Source organism: Notolabrus celidotus, chromosome 8 (assembly GCF_009762535.1).
Source record: "Notolabrus celidotus isolate fNotCel1 chromosome 8, fNotCel1.pri, whole genome shotgun sequence".
Taxonomy (NCBI): domain Eukaryota; kingdom Metazoa; phylum Chordata; class Actinopteri; order Labriformes; family Labridae; genus Notolabrus; species Notolabrus celidotus.
The window spans coordinates 14,877,415-14,896,282 of NC_048279.1; the positions used below are offsets into that span (position 1 = coordinate 14,877,415).

General features: G+C 40.3%; 1 protein-coding gene across 2 annotated transcripts in view; it reads right to left on the reverse strand.

Annotated features, from left to right (window-relative positions):
- The window catches only part of gria3b (glutamate receptor, ionotropic, AMPA 3b), a 99,357-nt gene that overhangs the window by 62,858 nt on the left and 17,631 nt on the right, over positions 1-18,868 (reverse strand). For both annotated transcript variants that reach the window (XM_034689943.1, XM_034689944.1), the window contains exon 3: positions 6,849-7,088. In XM_034689943.1, the coding sequence (XP_034545834.1) occupies positions 6,849-7,088 (240 nt within the window). The remainder of the gene's footprint in view (positions 1-6,848; positions 7,089-18,868) is intronic.

The window sequence follows — 18,868 nt, forward strand, 5'->3', positions numbered from 1 at the left end:
CTCTAAAAAAAGTGAAAACTAATGAGTAAATAGTTGTTTTTTTTCAGAGTGGTTGTAATGTGTCCTAAGTTGGCCATGTAACTTATTTATTTGAGTTGATTTCCCTCTTCCATCCTGCATAGCTGAGTTGCTTTCGAGGAAATCTCAAAAAGAGATAGTTAAAAACTGCGGCACTCTTTCATTTGACTCTGAAAAGAATGGAATTCCATATTTGCATTATTGCATTTGTTTTCTTCTCCTTTTTAATCAGTTTATTTGTATTTCCAAACAACAGAAGTGATCATGCTTATGCACCGTGAGAAATCCAAATTAGCTGTTTGATTTAGGCTTAGTCTCAGACTGTTGTCAGGGTGACAGCTGCCTCAGTGAAAATGAAGGAGCGAGTAACTTTTTCAGAAAGTTGATTTATTTCTCTTGGGGACAGGTTTGGTATTGCACAACTACTTTTCAACTTCTCCCTTTGTTGTTGTAATTAAATCCATATATTGATATCTAGCATTAAATCTGTGTGATAGTTGACACATATTCATATTTTATAGATGTTTGCATGCACTTTAGAGGCTGTATATAATAGGTCAGAATTTGCACATATTTGCATCTTTACTATTAGCTCTTTCCTTTGTGGTAACACTTGTGCAGCAGCCTCTAATGATCAATACTGTACATGTGCCTTATTGTTCTAGATGAGTTTGCTGAATTGGCTCTGCTGCGGCAGGGGTCATTGCAAATATTGACAGACTGAATGAAAGAAAAGCCCTGGAGGAATTTTGGATCTGAAGGCAGCTTTCACCTGGCAGATTTTTATTCAAAGACCCTTTCTAACACTTCTCAGTTTTATAATGAGACTTTGACATCTAAAGTTTTTTTCAACCCAAGTTTAAACTGTCAGCAGTTAAATGATAAAAGCAAATAGCTCTGTGCTTTCTGTGCAGCAGCTACGTGTTGGATCATTTCCCCCAAAACTATATCCCATTCAGAATATTGATCGGAACAGAAAATGATGGAAGGGGACAACAGGAGCTCTGCCATTGCTCTTAATTTGTCATCAGCACCTTTGTGTGGGGATATAGTATGTTTCCAGGCAGGACGAAATCCTGCGTCTCACAACACTATCATGGAATTAAAGATATGGTTGCTCCAGGTCTTAACACAAAATGTCACTGGTACTGCTTTCTGCCAATTGGTATTCACAAAATGTCAAGGAAAACAGAAGTGCTTTTACAGTGTCAGAGGACTCTATCATCCATATTTATACCTTCATTCAGATTTCTTTCTTTTTTTTCTTGCTGCGTGGTTCAAGGAAAACTGGAATTTTGTACAAAATAACAAAAACAATCATGTGAAGAAGCTGAGGAGCAATAAAAGGAGAATGACACTAAACTGACCTTTTGCGAAACCCCTCCCCCACAGAGTAATTGACCAATCACAGCCTCGTAACAGCTGGCTGATCAAGCTTTGGATCAGGAGCAGCTATCTGTATTCAAAGTGTTTGGATGGTGGGGTCTTTTTACAGCCGTACCAAAACACAAAGCAAAATGAGTAAATGATACTGTTTTTATCCAGTTTCAGAACAGTAAAATCTACACATTTGAAAATATACTGTATTGTATTTACCCACAGAATTAAAATTACCCGACTTTAGCAGAACATTAGCACTTTATTTTGGATATATAATGGCTCTGGGGATGTTATATCAGACAGCTTTATGTTTGCCAATCACCTTGATTATTCCCCATCCTCTGGCATTCCTTTTTTAATCTAAAAAATGCAGACATCAGCAGAGATAAAGGACTGTGATGGAACAAATAAAGTACTTCTTTTACAATGAGTAGTTATAGCCTTTAATTGGGCTGCACCATAAATCCCAGTTTAATCTTGAAGGCACAATAAGTTTCAATGGAAGAATGAGAAAAGGTATTTTATAAAGACAATCATTGCTTTCTTACTCAGCATACTGATATTAAACAATTGGATGGAGGCCATTATTTAACATAATTTTAAAGAAGTCAGAATGAAGCTCAAGCTAGCTTTAAGCTACTCATTAATGCTGAAATAATTAGTGTCAATTCAGTGGTTTCTGGAAACTGCTTTTGATGATTTATTTGGGATTCAGGAATGTAAACAATAGGCTACAATGGTGTTGTGTAACCATCAGGAGCAACAGATTGACATAGATTCTGTGAGTAACAGCTAATGTGCACTCTTTAATATTACTTTACTTTCCCCCTTGTGTACAGTTATCATGATGTTAAACAATGTAATTGCCCAATGCACATTTTTTCTAATTTTGTACAGACTAATATGAGGTGCAACTTCTTTTTTCCATGGCATTTTGCCCTTTCTCTTTCTGCTTCAAGACTAGTTTCTTAGAATGCTAACTTCTTACTTGGTACATGTTAGCTTTAGCTTACGGCTTTCAGCTCAGGGTTATGGAAGTGGCTCTATTGCTCATATTTTAAGAAGACTTTAGCAGGGTTGTCTCCTTGTTTTAATGCAAGATAAAAACGCAAACCGTCATTAGAAATTATTTTATCTACCAACTCATGGAGCTAATATTAGCTTAATCAGCTTGCTAGCTACAGCTGATCTGCCAGAAAGGGTCAATTCAGTTGAAGATGCTGTTGGCTGGAAAGTTGAGATGAAAATAATTATTTTGTTAACTTCAGTTTAAAATGTTTTTAAAATGATTGAAGATTTTCAGCAGTAAGCTCTACATATTGTAAATGCAAGCAAAGTAATTATAGTCTGCATTGTCTATTAAGTCACCTTTGCTTCCCCACTTCACATCTAATAAAGGAAAGATCATGATTACTGTACAACAGAGACTACCAGCTTATAGGAAGAGGCACATAACTGGAAGCTAAAAGCATATAGGGAAGGGGTATAGAGCAGTGTGAGAAAGAGAGAGAGAGAGAGAGAAAGTGTGGCTCATAAATCAAGTAGAGGTGAGATTGCTGAATCAGGGTTGATTGTGCCTGGGAGAGACAATAAAGCCTGTAATCATCTGTCTCTGCTGCACAGACCTGGCAATTATCTGCCCATACCTGACCGCCTAACAGAAAGGGCAAGATCCATCTACCTTCACCCCACACAGCTGGACAGTTTAAGGGGAAATTCCTCAAACAATAAAAAAGAAACAGTATTCAGAGATAATGCTGGAAAATTTGGTTTAAGGAAGAGCGCTGAAGGAACGGTCAGCGATTCAGAGCGAGTGGTTGTTGGGATCTTTCATCCTTCTCTAACCACACATGTCCCAACATATGAATACCTGTCGATATATTACATTACATGACATTACATTCATTTGGAGGTTCCATTTGCTTCCTGTGCAGTACCTCCATCATAGCGTCTTCTTTCAGATGTCTGATATTGGCATTTAGGGTACAAATTTCCCTCCATTTCCCTCCAATATATCTGAGCTGGAAGCATATGGACCATCACTCTCTGCCTGAGAGCCCTGCACTAAGGCTTAAAAGCATTTTTTTGCCAGCCAATAACAGAGCCAAATGAACAGTGTGGTTGTAATTAATCTTTTCTATTGACTGAATAAAACCTCTTCGTGGAACTCAGCCAGCGAATATGCTGTGTTTTCTCTCCCTAATAGGAGAGTTTGGAGAGTAATTGCTAAGTTGCTTCTAGTATTGTAGTAAAATAAATGCTTTTATCAAACAGAAATTATGAGGCGAAAAGGCACTCAAGAAAATATAGCAAGAAAATATTGCAACAAGTGCTTTAATTTGTTCATTTACGATTTATCTACTGCAAAAATAAATATGAACTATTTGTGTCATATATTGTTGATTTTTTGCTGTTTAACAGTGTAAAGACAATTCCCATTCAAGCAGCTTTTTTATGATGTCAGCTGTCTTTAGACAATGCTAGCTCAAGAAAACCGCAGTAAAGCAATAACACTGTGGCCTGCAAGCCAATGATCTTTCATTGACTCTCAATTGGGTGACCTAAGGCAGCGTCACGAGAGTGAACAAAGAATTTAATAGATGAGTGACTCCTAAGCAGCACTACTTGTACCCCTGGGTGTTCTTTGTTTACAGTGGTGAGCGGGGAGGCTTAAATGGAGAGGCTGTGGTGTATTGGTTAACAAATATGCAGCTGTAGCATATCTTTGTTCTTAGGTGGAAAATACAAATAAGAGAATTGGAGTGCTGTTAAGTAGATTTATAATCACGGTGACCAGGAAGCTACCAGAAAATAACTGCAGAAAAGTTCATGTTACTTGTTCCTACTTAGCAAGCAAAGCTACAACTTTAGCTAAAAGTAACTGATAAATAAAAACTTGATTTGTAAATGCATTGTATTGACACTAAATTGCTCGGTAAATGTCATGGATGAAGAGCTGACGTGATTAGCTACATTTTCTGAATTTGCAGTTGAAACTGTTAGCTAACTAATGGGGTAGGCCAGTTACCTAGTTTAACGTATACAAGAAAAGTGCTAGGAATAGTGGTTCGAGAGTTTCAAAAGTATAGAGAGTTCAACGGGTAACTTTTAGCATTGGATTCTGGAGTAGAAACTGTTAGCCAAAAGGAATAGTTAGCAGTTAGCCTAAAGTAACAGTTTTTCTAAAATAGTGGAAACATCGTCTAAAATAATCACAATTTTTCAAGGAAAAAAATGGTTAACTGTTAAATTCTTGGTTTAAAGTTATGGATGAACGTCAGAAATACTAATTAGCTAAAGGCTATGGTTAAAGATCCCAATAACTGCTTTTCCATTTGGTTGAGATTCAAATGCTGACTTTGCAAACCAACCTTATAATTAACCATTCAGTTATACATATTTTAACTCTATTCACTTTTTAATGACATAGAAATCTAGAGACACATTTTAATTGGGATAGGTGGGATTAGTTAAGGAGTTAATGAGCCTTATCTGACAGGGTTGTGGGGTATGTTGGACAATAATTACTGGGAACCAGATAAATAAGCAAGGAACTCATACAACACAAATTAAAGCAGTTGTGTATCAGTTTTCTTTTCGCTTCAAAGCCTCCAGGTTTTTACAAAAAATACATGCACCCTTGAGGACTGTTCTCCCTTGTCAGGCCTCCTGGTTTAGCCCGCAGTCAGTGTCCATATTGCCAGGGGAGCTGCACTACCTGATAAGCGGAGGTAGAGGCTCTCTGACACATCTGTCTGCTTGATGAGCCAAGTGTCAAAGCCCCCCAAAGTGCTGGATGGAGTGCATCAATAAACGACTTTAATCCCCTCCTGGGGCCAATGTCCTCCCGCTAATAAGGGATCGTCTTACACCACTGGCAGAGAGGAAAGAGGTAAAAGTAGCTTGGCATGGGCCTCGGCATGAGGATGTACTGTACACAGGGAATTGTCTGTACACAGGTAACAGGGTGTAAATCACACACTCCTGCTGTTGCCTTAATTGCTGCACTGAATCGCTGTATGGTTTCCTCCTCCTTACTTCCCCTCCCTCTTTCTGTTGCCCTCTGTCCCCCTCTGTAGATAGAAAGAAGATCTTATACTATATAAAGATATATACTTTATATAGTATAAGATCTTCTCCCTTTAAAGTATATATCTTTATATAGTATAAGATCTATTTGTCATCATTCTGTCTCTCTCTAACACCTCGTCTGTATCTATGTTTAAGGCTCTTTTACCCTCCTCCACTATGAGTCTCACTGCGCCCCAGACGGCCTCACTTGTCAGACAGAGAAGGGAAAGTAGAGGAATGGGGACTAGTAGCTGGGCGGTACTGGTTGTTCTGAAGGACGTGTGGGTTGCGAGCATCCGCAGGGAAGATCCAATGAGTGTTCCAGTCAGAGTGACCCTAATTAACCACGTATTATCAGCAGGCTGTGTGGAGGATTAAGGCCCTCAGTTCTGGCCCCTTTAAGGCCTGGAGACCCACAGACAGAGGACTCTGCGTGCACGAAAGCACACTTCAAATTCTGTCTTAAAGTAACACACAGAGGCGTGAGGCTGGACCAGAAATAAGAGACATGCAGAGAGCAGAGGGCACGCTGCAGAGACACATTGCTTAAAGCAAATCTGGGGTCGGGACCGTTCTAAAGTGGGCAAATAAACAAGCGGATCTAAGCTGCTGTGTGAAGTTGTGGAGGAATTTTTTGCAGCCACCCTTTTTTGGCACCAAGAGGGAGACATATTGTGTCTTTGTCTGTCACTTCCTGAACACATCCTTCCCTCATGCCGAGGTGCTGTTTGAGCAAATTGAAGTTTCTGTAGGAAAAGGGGATCATTATTCTATCGAGAGATAATGAGCTCATTTCCCGGTTTGACATTAGAACACCAAGAAATGAACACTGTGCCATGTTGACAGGTCGTCAAACACACTGTGCTCTATTGTCAACAATCCAACGCAATCTGGGAACTATAGAAAAAAAACCTGATGCAACACAATAAGCAGCCCCCACAGGCAGGCAGATACTCTGATTCCTGTAGAAAACATTTAAGCAGCAGCTGTGACATACCTCATTTCAGAAGAAAGACGAGCCAATATCAACAACATGATTAAACAGAAGATTAACTGACTCCAACCAGCCGCCTGATGAAGGAATCTAAAGGTTATAGCTCATAAGATATGCTGTTTCTAAAAGTCTAATGTGTTTTTACAAGTATTACGAGGTGCTAGTGAATATATTTCACATTTACATAACACCAAACTACTGTATTAAATAGAGCAGTGTTAACAGTTCAAGCATTTACAGAGCTTTCAGAAAGTATTACAGAGTAAATCTATCCTCAGCTAACCCTGGTGTGCTGCTTCCATTCTGAGTTCCTGTAACATTTCCTGTGGTTGCTGGCTGTAATTCAAGCTTTAAGCCCCGACTCAAGGCCCTCACTGTCACTTACCTCGCTCGGTGTCATAGAGGTAGACAAACTTCTGCCACTTGTAGTGAGAGAGCAGGCTGAGGACGGCGCCGCGAAGGGCAGGCCGCATCTGGATGACAAACTGCACCTCGTTATCGGTAGGGTAACTGGGTGTGACGAAGGAGGTGTGGAGAGCGCCGCAGAACGAGGTCAAGGTGTTCATGGACTTCTTGTCGTAGAATCCGAAGATGGCGTAGACTCCACGGGAGAACTGGGAGCAAACTGCAGGGAGAGAGGAGGGCAATGGTTCACGAGTCATAAACATTGTTCAGCCAAATGTGTGTATTTATGGTAACAACAGTGTGCATCATCACTTTGGCAGTATAGGATCGATGAAGTTGTTGAACCCCTGACTAATGACCTGGCTCATGTAACCCTTAATGGCCCCGGTGCGGTTGACAAAGCATTAACTGTATACATTCAAGTACTGCCTGTTGAAAACACAATTATTCCTACAAATACTGCACAACAGGAATAACAAAAAATGAATAGATCAAATTTGATTTTCATACTCCAAAATTATTTTCATTATTGATTAGTCTGGCAGTTTTGAGTTGTTACGGCCATTGTATACCTCTAGCAATGTGCTAATTAAAGGGGCACTACACTGATTTAAACACCAAGTTTGATCACTTGTCATCATAATTTATAGAAAGCTAATTGCATGTATCCAAGGTGCTGAAGGGAGATTTAATAATCTGAAAATGAAACCAGATTTTATTCTTATACATCCAACCTTTATTAAGCCAGCTTCGTCTCCCTGACCACAGAGATCTCTTTTGCTAAGAGTGGCGGCAACACTCATTTTCAACAAAAAATCAATCAGATTCAGATGCTGTATATTGTATAGATAAAAAAAAGATCAGCTGGAACATTTGCAAGAATATATTTAAAAGATTTCACAGATGATTTAATATAATTTAGGCTAACTGAGCTTTGCAGTTTAAAGTCAGTCATTGTAACAAGCAAAGCCCAAAACGTGAAGCTCTCTACCTCGGTTTGAGCTTTGGCAACGAGGTTGCATGATGTCTATCAAAAAAAGGTAATGAATTACAGAATGGCTTTATAAATTAAATTCAAGTAGAAATCCTTTCAAAAGAGTTGCCATTAGTGTTATAGAAATAGGTATTTTCAAAGTGAGAAGGGTCTGATGAAATATATTATTAAGAGGGGTAATGGGAAGTGTAGGATGTAGAGTGTTATGGGTTTGGTCCACTCCAAATGCGGGAATACTTCGTCTTCTGAGGCTTGGACTTTGGGCATCCTTTTTCTAGTGGCCCCTTGAGTCCATCTTTATGGAAGTACTGTACCAAATATTTAGAGTGTCCAGAAGAAGAACACATACTGAAGATAACCATGTCTGTTCATGATCTGAAGAATGACACCTAGTACAAAATGCATTATCTGTATATGGATCGTAAAAAGGGAAGCACATACACAATGTACAAAGTAGCAGCATGCATTGCATTAGGAAGTGAGCAGATCTAGTAGCCTGGAGGTAGCAAGGTAGCAAGAATCCTGAAAATATAGATGCAAGCAGTCCAGTGTGTGTTTCAGTGTGTGTGTGTGTGTGTGTGTGTGTGTGTGTGTGTGTGTGTGTGTGTGTGTGTGTGTGTGTGTGTGTGTGTATCTGTGGGTTTCTGTGTGCCAGTGTTGGTAGAAGTGGCTGCCAAAGGATAGAAACGTCACAGCATTCACTGAAGGTCTCCAGCTCCCACCAGGAGCTCCCACTTGTATCACTCTGCTCACTGGACTCCGTGCTGCATTCACAGCCGCGGTGAACCCTCCTGTCAGGGCTTCTGTTACCTCCTACGAATGAGGTGATAAAAACGACTCCATGTACCTTTACAGAGGAGTGATTACTGTTTAATTCCCAGTTACCTCATTCCCACGATATTCAGTTTAATGAATGCTGCACTGTCAGCCAAAGCAACAAACCTAGTATTTTTGCATATGATGAGAAATGAGATCTAATGAGATCTAATGAGATAAGAATCAAATAAAAAAGCAAAGAATGTGCAACAGTGAGAGATTTTTTAGAATTCACTTTCAGTCACTGTGGGCGCAGAGGGTTATTTTTGAAGGAAAAAACTACCCTTTCAACAAGCTGCCAAAAAAACGAGACACTGTTCAGTGAAATTACTGTCTGAGGAAACCAAAGGTAGAGGAAAATAAACAGTTACACAATAGCGGGAATGTTTTTGACTGTAACAAATCTGCTACAACCACTTTTGGGAATGAACATCTCAGCAATAGAAGAATTTCTTTTTATCAGAGTCTGCATCAGATGACAGTTTTTGGGAAGCAAGAAAAAAAAGTGTTTCCATTTGTTTGTGTATTCATCATGCACTCTAGTGGGACAGTGCAAATTGTCAAGCAGGAGCGACTTCCCTTCAGTCAGAAGCCATTAATGTGTAAACTAACATTGGGAGCTACAGATGTGTTTTGCCTTTCCTACCCTATCATGAATGGCTGCTCACTTATTCTGATTGACTCTCAAGTGTTCCCGCTGGGTAATCAAGCATTCTTAACATCCGTAAATACTCTGAATATTCCAGCACAATGTTTGGATGACAGGAGGGAAAGCTCCATACAGTCTTATGGAACGGCTAGGTTAAATATGTGTTCCTGATTGGCTTACAGAAATGAAATATCAAGATTGTTGGATACAGTATAAAGGCTGTTTAATTGCTGCTTTAAATAAGTACTTTTTGTGTCTTCTGGGGTATTAAACAGAAATATTTAATCACTAAGATGATCATATTTTGTTCCTTCATTCTAATCTAGCTCAAAATGTTATCTCACACTCCTAATAATGTTTCTGTTGTTGTTTTTTTGGCTTCTACCTGTGAGCATTTTTCAGTCATTGTACAGAGAGATGCAAGAGCACATGTAAACCTTTCACACACTCTGAGGACAACATGACGGAGCTCACATACTTGCCTCTTAAGCACAATTGCCGTTTGAATAAGAGATCTAGTCACTGTTGGGATTTACTTCATCCTTTTTAATTCTATTCCCTCCCTATATGTCTGGGTACAAACACTTCTCCCAAGGTGTAAGCATCCATTCTCAGCAACACACACACACACACACACACACACACACACACACACACACACACACACACACAGCAAAGCAAGGCCACTAACGCACCATTGCAGAAAATCAAGCGTGCACACGCGCACACGCAACACTGCTGTCTGATAAGTGAATCAACAGATGGACAGCAGTATTGTGGGTAAGTGCTGCAGGGTGAGTGCTGCAATCTCCCACACTGAATGGGAGCCAGTAGGAGTTCCAGCCCCTCATCGAGGCCCAGTTTTGCTGCACTCTCTCTTAATTTGGGCCAGTACTGACACAGAACCTGTCCTGAGGGAGCAGATCTGGCAGCCTCTTTCTCTCTGCTCAGCTGTCCTCTGCTTATTAGGTTCAGCTTTGACTGAGCCCTAGTTCAATAACAGCTTCGTCCACACAAGCCTCACATCCCTCCCCTTGTTGAATGTTCTTCTTGCCCTCTTTGGTGATACAGTGTGTCTATGTGCTGCAACTTTTTTGGGGTCACTTGTTTGTTGCAGGGGATAAGGTTGCATGTTGCAGAGATCCCATGAGTTCTTGTGGGTCACCTGATACGTTAGAGTGGGATACAATAAGATACCATACAATGCTGTACAATACGATATTTTACAAAAGAATACAATATCAATGTCATACAATTTTCACTACACCAGTGCATACATCCTATACATCCAAAAACATTATTCAACATTGTTTCCAGCATCTAGCATCTTTGCCTTTTTAGACACGAGTGAACCGACCACAACACTACTATCTGCTCAATCCTCCACCTGTACCATCCATGGCTTTAGACTTTGCACTCGTAGCCAAATACATGCCTTTACCATAAATAGACTCAATACACTTAGTCTATCACTGCATACAGTTAATGGAAGCAGTGTCATTGATTTTCAATACAGCACCATATGCTGTGCTGTGCAGAAACCTCTTGTTTTCTCACTCTTAATCACTATTAGCTCACTTCCATGGCCAGAGGTTAACAAGCTGCACACATGTGGAGGTTTTGTCAGCTCTGAAGGTTTAGCCTGGAGGTGAAAGTAAAAGTTTAAACTTTGGGAACTTTCAGGTGAAGCTCGCTGTGCTGTTGATCATGACTGATTAAGCAAATGCGTCATCTCATCTGTGAAAATGACTCCTCTATCAGCAGGCTGAAAAGTGCAGTGCAACAGTGCAATCATCATTTTTACGAAGGAGAAAAAAGGGGCACGATTTGTTTTTCAACTCGGTGCTAATGCAGGAAAACAAAGAAGTGATGTCTCTTCGCACAAACAGCCTGCCTCACCTGTGAGAAATTACGGAGAGTTTTTAAAACAACAACTTTAAATCCTACACTTTTGTTTAAAATTGTCATAACTTTCTTATTATTCAACCTTATTGTTACAAGCTGCACCAATTTGCTATCTTGCTAATTTGAGGTGTATGTAAATTAAAATTTTAATGAACTCTAATTCTATCAGTCAAGGCACAACGGCAGAACAAATGAGCAGAGCGCATTCGCTGGCATGTTTATTAATAGAAAATAATAATTTAAGCCTGACTAAGATCAGAAGGTCTGCTGAATCCTTATTTCTCAATCTTTAAGAGTTGAGCTTCCTACTTTTCTCACTACTTGGAATGTTTTTCGAAAGGTGACTCATACCGTATAGGGACTTCAGGATTTCAACTTCAAAAGAGTCACACTCATATGTATGTATTCTAACACTTAACTTATTTCTCCCAGATATGTCTCTCCACTCTCCCCCATCCTCACCACTATATTTGACCTCTCCTTTTGTTGCCTGTCTTCCTCCTCAGCCATCTGGTCATCCCCCTAAGCATACATCCTCTTCAAGCGTGGCAGTATCTCTCTTCACCTGAGTGCCTCTCCTTTTCCCCTCTCATATTGTTTCCCCCATAATATCGCCCCGCTCCATCAGTGGAGCAGAGATTGGTCTTGGACTTCAGTGTGAAAAAAAGAAAGAAGAAGAAATGAGTCCAGAGAAATAAAGAGAGAAAGCTGCTCTAGAGAAACGCCCCGGCCTCATCCTTGTCAGTAATTAAATAAAAATGAAATAATGTTGTGCTGAAGGTGGAAATAAGACAGACGAGTCTATCTTTAACTCTGCAGAAATAACACATCAGTTAATTTAATTCAATGATTCTGTGAGTGTCACCTTGAATTTCAATAATTCTAATTTACTCACAAGTCTTCAGATAGCCATGTGCATATACAGAGTCATTAAAGAAGCCTGCATGAGGACTGAGTGGTAAACAACACAAAGATAATTCTCTTCTCTTTTTCCATCCTTTCCTCCTCTGCAGTTAGCCGTCCCTGCCTGCCCCTCCTCCTCCTCTTCCTCCTCCTCCTCCTCCACCTCCTCCTCCTCCACTCTGCTGCAGGGAACCATGCATCCCATCTCCAGTTCACTGGTCAAACACACACAGTGTGCCGCCCTCATTCCCTTCTATAATCAGGACACTTGGCTGTGCTACGGGGATGTTACATTTCTGATGCATCACTTGAGAAGGCTGGCCTGGAATGCTAGTTCAGAGGGATATGTGCTATCCTGCAGGCATGCTGGGATAATTCATAAAGAAAGAATAACAAATAAAAAAAACCTTTTCATGCTCTTGCAGTGTTTGGACTTCCATGTTGTTTCGCGGCCCATGAGCCAGAGCTTTGATTTGCCTTGGGAAGTGGGGTCGGGAACAGTAAATGTCAACGATGATTGTATCTCTTAAGCTGTTTTACTCGTCTCCTTTTTCACAAAACCCACATTCTTTCTTTCTAGCTCTGTTGTCTCCCCTCTCAGCCTCATGGACCACCATTTCCCGCCTTCTTGGGTCTCCTTCTCCTACTCCCTCTGGTCCTCATCCCGCTAGCACCCCCCTCTCTCCCTCCTCCCCTGCACCACCAGCCTACATCAGGACCAGCCTCCTCTGAATAAGGGATGCTGTCACAGGGAGATAGCTGGTAAGTACCCTGGGGGAATGCATCAGCTCTTGTCATATAGAGATGTGAAGTGCTTCAAACTGTTAACTCAAACGGGAGACCCAGATTCAAGAACGACTCAGCTCAGACGCTGCCATGAAACGTTCAAAGGAAGCTGCTACTAGTCCTTCTGCATCAACATCTATTTACACTTCAAATTAACTCCTGGGTTAAAAGACAGCATTACACACACAGTGTGGAAAGGAAGGAATCAAAACACACTTACAACAAACAGCGGATGTTTTAAGTAGTGCGCATCAGAGCATGGTTGATGTTTATTTTGATGTCACCATTTTGCATGTTTGTTTGTTTTTCAGACATATTTCATTTGATTATATAATGTGTGTTAATGATGGAACATTTAATCTGAATATATGGCCTTTTTTTCTTAGCTTTTTTGGGTAGTTTTATGTCTTGGAAAAGTAGCACTATAAAGGTCAGCATCTTAAATCACAAAGGGCATGATGCCTAGCCCTTACCAACATAGATTATGAAATAGAGATGCAGATACCGGTCCAATAAATTATTCGCCAATAACAGAAATATGTTGCTATTCATTGCCCCAATAATACAATTCTCTCCAATACACGTTTCTTTCATTTATACTTTTATTTATTTATTTATTGTTACCCGGCTTTCTTACTGATCTTCCGGTTGTGAAAGAAGCTTAATTTGATTGGTCAAAACCCTGTGACAACCCCTTGACAGCGGTTATTAACATTCACTAACATGAGCAATGCCAGAGGCAAACACGTCATGTCAAATCAATCCGCGGAAAAGAGTTCCAGCACATTTAGCTTCTGCTTGTTGACACCATGGACCGTAAGGTGAGGTAAAACTTTTAACTACCATTTGCATCATATTGGTAAACAATATGGCTAAAACGTAAGCTTCAGTTAGCATGCTAAATCGGCAGGCTAGGGTTTGTTTACATATTGGATCCTGTCCAGCAATATTAGCAATGGCAGCGGAGCAGGTGAGAGCCACTTTACGTTACCAATCTCTACCAAAGACTGTATAAAATATGGACGTAGTATCCGTTACGTCACCCATCTGTTCGTGAGCGCTGTTTTGAAGCCAATCAACGGCGGCAGCCATATTGGAAATGCAGAACTCAACCAGGCATAGTGTGACGTAAAGGGGCGGAGTTAGAGCCTCCTAGCCAACAGCTATGTGTTCCCGTCTGGGAGTCAAGTCAGTCATGTCCTTATTTGGGCAAAAACTCGTAATCTTAATATCTTTTGAACCGTCGCATTAGAAAAAAATTCACCCCGTACAATGTGTGCCGATACAGAGATTAACTTCGTAGGACCAAGCCGTTTTTTTAACCAGGCTGTAAACATGTTTATTAATGCTGCAAAGATCGTCTTTTTCAAATGGGTGTGTATGTGGTTTCTGGTGTTCCTGCAGCCAGCCTCAAGAGGATTCTTGATGAATTGCAGTTTATAACACTTCCACATGGGCTTCATATTTTGAGACCGGAGGTTGCCGCTTGGTCTCTACAGAGAAACTTAAACAATGAGCGGTTTGTGATGATAGCAGCAGGGTTCAAAGTTGTGACATTTGCCTCGTTTATTTTTAAAGGTGTGTGAACCGCAGAGCTCAGAGAAGAAGGAGAGCTGAATGAGGACAGTTTCATGTTAAATCAATCGCAACAGGCAGATAAGAATCCATCGCCATGGAACGCTAACTGCAGTGGAATCCCTGGGACTATTTAAAAAAAAACTGTGTACATAAATAACTTTAAATCAATAAAATCCTATTTTAATCAATGAATTTTGATTATGTGTTTGTATTTCAAGTTAGTAGCCGGGTAGTAAGCGGGATAATGTATGGTTAGTAAGTTCTTATGGGAAAAAGAACCCCTTCAGGGTGAGACAAGACCCCGAATCGAACCATACATTATCCTTTACTTAACAAGCCTCCACATTCCAACATAGTAGGTGGCCATATGCAATCTGCCGTTGCATGCAGAGAAGAACAAGCTTAGTTGCAGCAAGGGTCGAAATAGCATTAACCTGTGTGTGTGTGTGTGTGTGTGTGTGTGTGTGTGTGTGTGTGTGTGTGTGTGTGTGTGTGTGTGTGTGTGTGTGTTTCTCACATATTCAGAGGAGGATAACACCTCTGTAATTTGCAATACATGTGCAGCAAGTAAGCCGAGAGGAAGAAAAAAGTCTGAAAGTGTTAGCCTCATTTATGATAAAAGTCAGCTTGTTGAGTAAGTAATTAAGGGGTATGGTGTATGATGACCAACCTCTTTTTGTGGTAGAAGACAAGGATTTCATCAGCTAATGTCACATTTGGAACCAAGGGGTAGTCTCCTGAGTTACTGCTACTTTACAGACATATCACTACCTGCCCTGTATGATGAGATTTCTACACACATCCAGAGTCAGATCAACAACCACGTCAGCAACGTAACTTTTACCCCAACATATGGGCTCCTGACGTGAGCCCAGTGAGTATGCAGTTTGGTTGCTGATTGAAGTCTTTACCTTGGCTTTTATTTTGTCTCAGGGGATGCACTTGACTTTTTGAAACTATCTGTAATTTATTTGTTGACATCTGTGATTTGACACGAAATGTCAGTTGATTTCTTCTTTGCGCAGAATATGAGGCTGAGAAGCAGTCTTTGTATAGAAGCGCATATGAGCTGGTGAAGCACTACACAGTCATGGCGGTGGTTTCATTGATTTCCACTGATTATTGATGGCACTGAAAGGCTCAGTGGTAGCAGTTTGCAAACAATACGCAGGGAGACTGACAGCAGGTTAGTATGGATGTAGGGTGTAGCTGTTCAAGTGAGAATCAATTGCTGGCAGGTTTAGGATCAATTCATTGTTTTACTTATTACATAATAACAAAATTGCTGCGGTTCTTACGCCTCTTGAAGATTTGTTGATTATCTAGTCATTTACGATTAATCAGCAAATTATCTTGTGCTTTTTAAGTGCAGACACGACGAAGGAAGCAATGTAACAATGCCTCCTTTTTGATCTGGAGACCTTTTCCTATCTGTGGACAACTTTAATTAACAATTCAGTGGCACACTGTTAAAAAAAAAACGTGTATTAATTAATAATAAAAATATATATGTTATGCACAGAAGTAAACAAATTGTTTTTAAGAACCAAATATCTTGTATGAAACAAAAATCTTTGTATGTGACCTTAATGACTTAAAGTGAGTAAGATGTAAGTGAACAGAATTTTTGTGTGTTAACAGGAAAAATAAATCACCACATCCTCCTTTAATGTAAAGTAAAGTAGCTGTGTGACTGATGATAACAGCCAAACTTCAGCAGCTCTCTTTATGACCTCTATATTTCTCTCCTGCCTGCTGCTCACTCTGCCAGTTTGGGAATCCCCCACTGCTAAAAACCTCATCTGCTGTTCGGACAAAAAATAGTGCAAGCAAATCCTCTGAGGAGTTCAGAGGTACATGGATGAGTGTGTGTATGTGTGTCTTGCTGCATGTTCCTGTGTGTCTGACTGTTAGTGTGCATGATGGACGATAGGGGACAAGGAGTTTGGCCTGTAGATGCTCTGTCACTAGGACCTGTAAGACATGGGCTCGCCCACCAACAGATAAGCATCACAAGCTCCTGTTAGACAAATCACCTTCAACCGTAATTTGTATCTGATATTTTAGGTATTGTTCATATTGGTGACTAATTAAACTTTCATATCAAGATTTATATGCTGTGCTATAGTCATGTAAAGCAGAATTACGGCACAATTAGATCTGGTAATAGGACATGAGTGTGTGTGTGTGTGTGTGTTTTATTGTCTCTATCTGGTCTATACAACCACTGATAGTAAACAGCCGATACATTTCCCTCTCTGCTAGCTACATGAATAAAAGTCACATCAAATAAGGTTACTGGCCAGTAACTTTTATGAGTCACATTAGTGTTTCTCAGGAGGGGGTAGTGAGCTAAATGACTGCCTCTAATGGTGCCTCTACATAGAAGAAGAAGCATATACATTTCTGTTTGCCCTTTGCTTCGATGGATGAGAAATAAGACAGCTTTTAGATGACTCACACTTCTCTTCTACAGTGACAATTGCATGTTTGAGATATTTTCTGTTAGGTTTCTTGTTTGGTCGTGAGAAGTGACACAAGCTTTTCAACAATAATTCAACATCAAAACAAACAGAGGTAGCTCTTTTGAAAGCCCTGCTGCTCAAATTTAAAGTTTAATACATGAATCCCACGCACATTTTTATGACATGAAATGAGCTTTTTGAACAAGCAAACTAGATTGAAATGTCGTCCAGAAACAGTGCTGCTAATGGTGAGGTCAACAACATTTTTCAATATAGCTTGGGGCTAACACTGCTGCTTTTCAGTAGCTTAGCTTTTTTTATTGATCGTGTTGAGCGCTTTAGCTTCCACACAAGCTACATTTTCCCACAACTGGGCTCAAGTTCAGTAGAGGGTTCTGCAGTTGAAATTGCACTACAAAGGATCAGCACAAGTACACTATCAACTTCCATATGATGGTGACATCACTGTCTAATCCTTCATTTGATGCAAACAACGTTCCTGCCGCTAGTGACGTAGAGTGTATAAAACCGTGGACAGAACAACAGCTCTCCTGAGTGAAGCCAAAACTTAAATAACTCCTTGTGTTGACTAGCTGCAATAAAGATCTTAAAGCTTACGTCCTCCATTATTACAGATGGAACATGGGTCAAACTAGAAAATGAATATACACGTCAAATAAATGTTTCTCAAACAGGCTTTATGTCATGGCAAGTACTTCTTATGATGCTGATTTATTTGAAGGTATTCTTTTTTCAGAAAAGCTTAGTTTTAATTAGATATGTGATGTTATAAGATGATTGATTGACAGCTCTGTTGATGAATCCAGGCTCCTGCAGTGTCTGTAAACAGATTAGCAGAGTAGAAAAGGAATAGCAAGATAAATCATATCAAACACCAACACAAGGGTCATTGAACTTTCAATAGCCCTAAGTGTTTTCTTCAAATCAACATCTGAAGCTGCTCTGGTGTGGACTGTTATGACCCGAGGGATGTTTTAAGTTCTGTTTGTAAGTTAAATGTGTGACATCAATCCCTCTGCGCATGCCATGGATCCACCAGCACAATATGTCAGCACCCATTGAGTGTGGTATTTTGGCTTCACATCTACAGTGGGAGGAGATAGATGCGCTGTGTCCAGGTGCGTTGCATCCGTGGGTGTTGTGGGTGTTGCAATGCCCACACTTTTTCAGAAACGTGATGTCAACCCCTCCCACACACTTTTTACTTGAAGAGTCAATGATTGCAGTCGAGTCAGACTGATATAAGGATATCCAGCCAATCACAGATGTTTAACCGACCCACCGTTAGTGCTAAGAATTCACTGCTGGAGGACAGTGAAGTCTTGTGCGTGCAAGAACTGAGCTTGGCACTCGCCACTGGCTGACAGTGTCATAGTAAGGGGTGAGAACTTAGAGGTAATCTGTACCATTCCTCAGAAAGACGGTCAGGCACCAAAACTGATGTTTTCATTATTTATTTAACATCCAAACAACAAAGGAGCTTCTGTCTCTTCAAGGGTGCTAAAACATCATACAAGAGTTTTACTTATTTTCTTTATTTTATCTGTTTTCAGTCAATTCAGAGAATGTATGACCCACCCGAAGTCCTTTTTAGCAGACTTTCAAAATAACCATGCAGATATTTCAAAACAGGATTTATAATTAATTGGGCTTAAAAACAGCAAGTAAGACTAAATAAAAAATCACAAAGAACAAAGACATCGACCTGTCCTTCCACCCACCATTATGGGGAATGTAAGGTCTATCTATGATAAAGTGGACGAGCTAACCCGGCACCAGAGGGAATACTGGCAGAGTAGCATCATGCTAACAGAGCTAACACCGGACATGAATGCCACATTGGAAGGATTTCACCTGCTGTGGGCGGACAGGATACAGGAGAG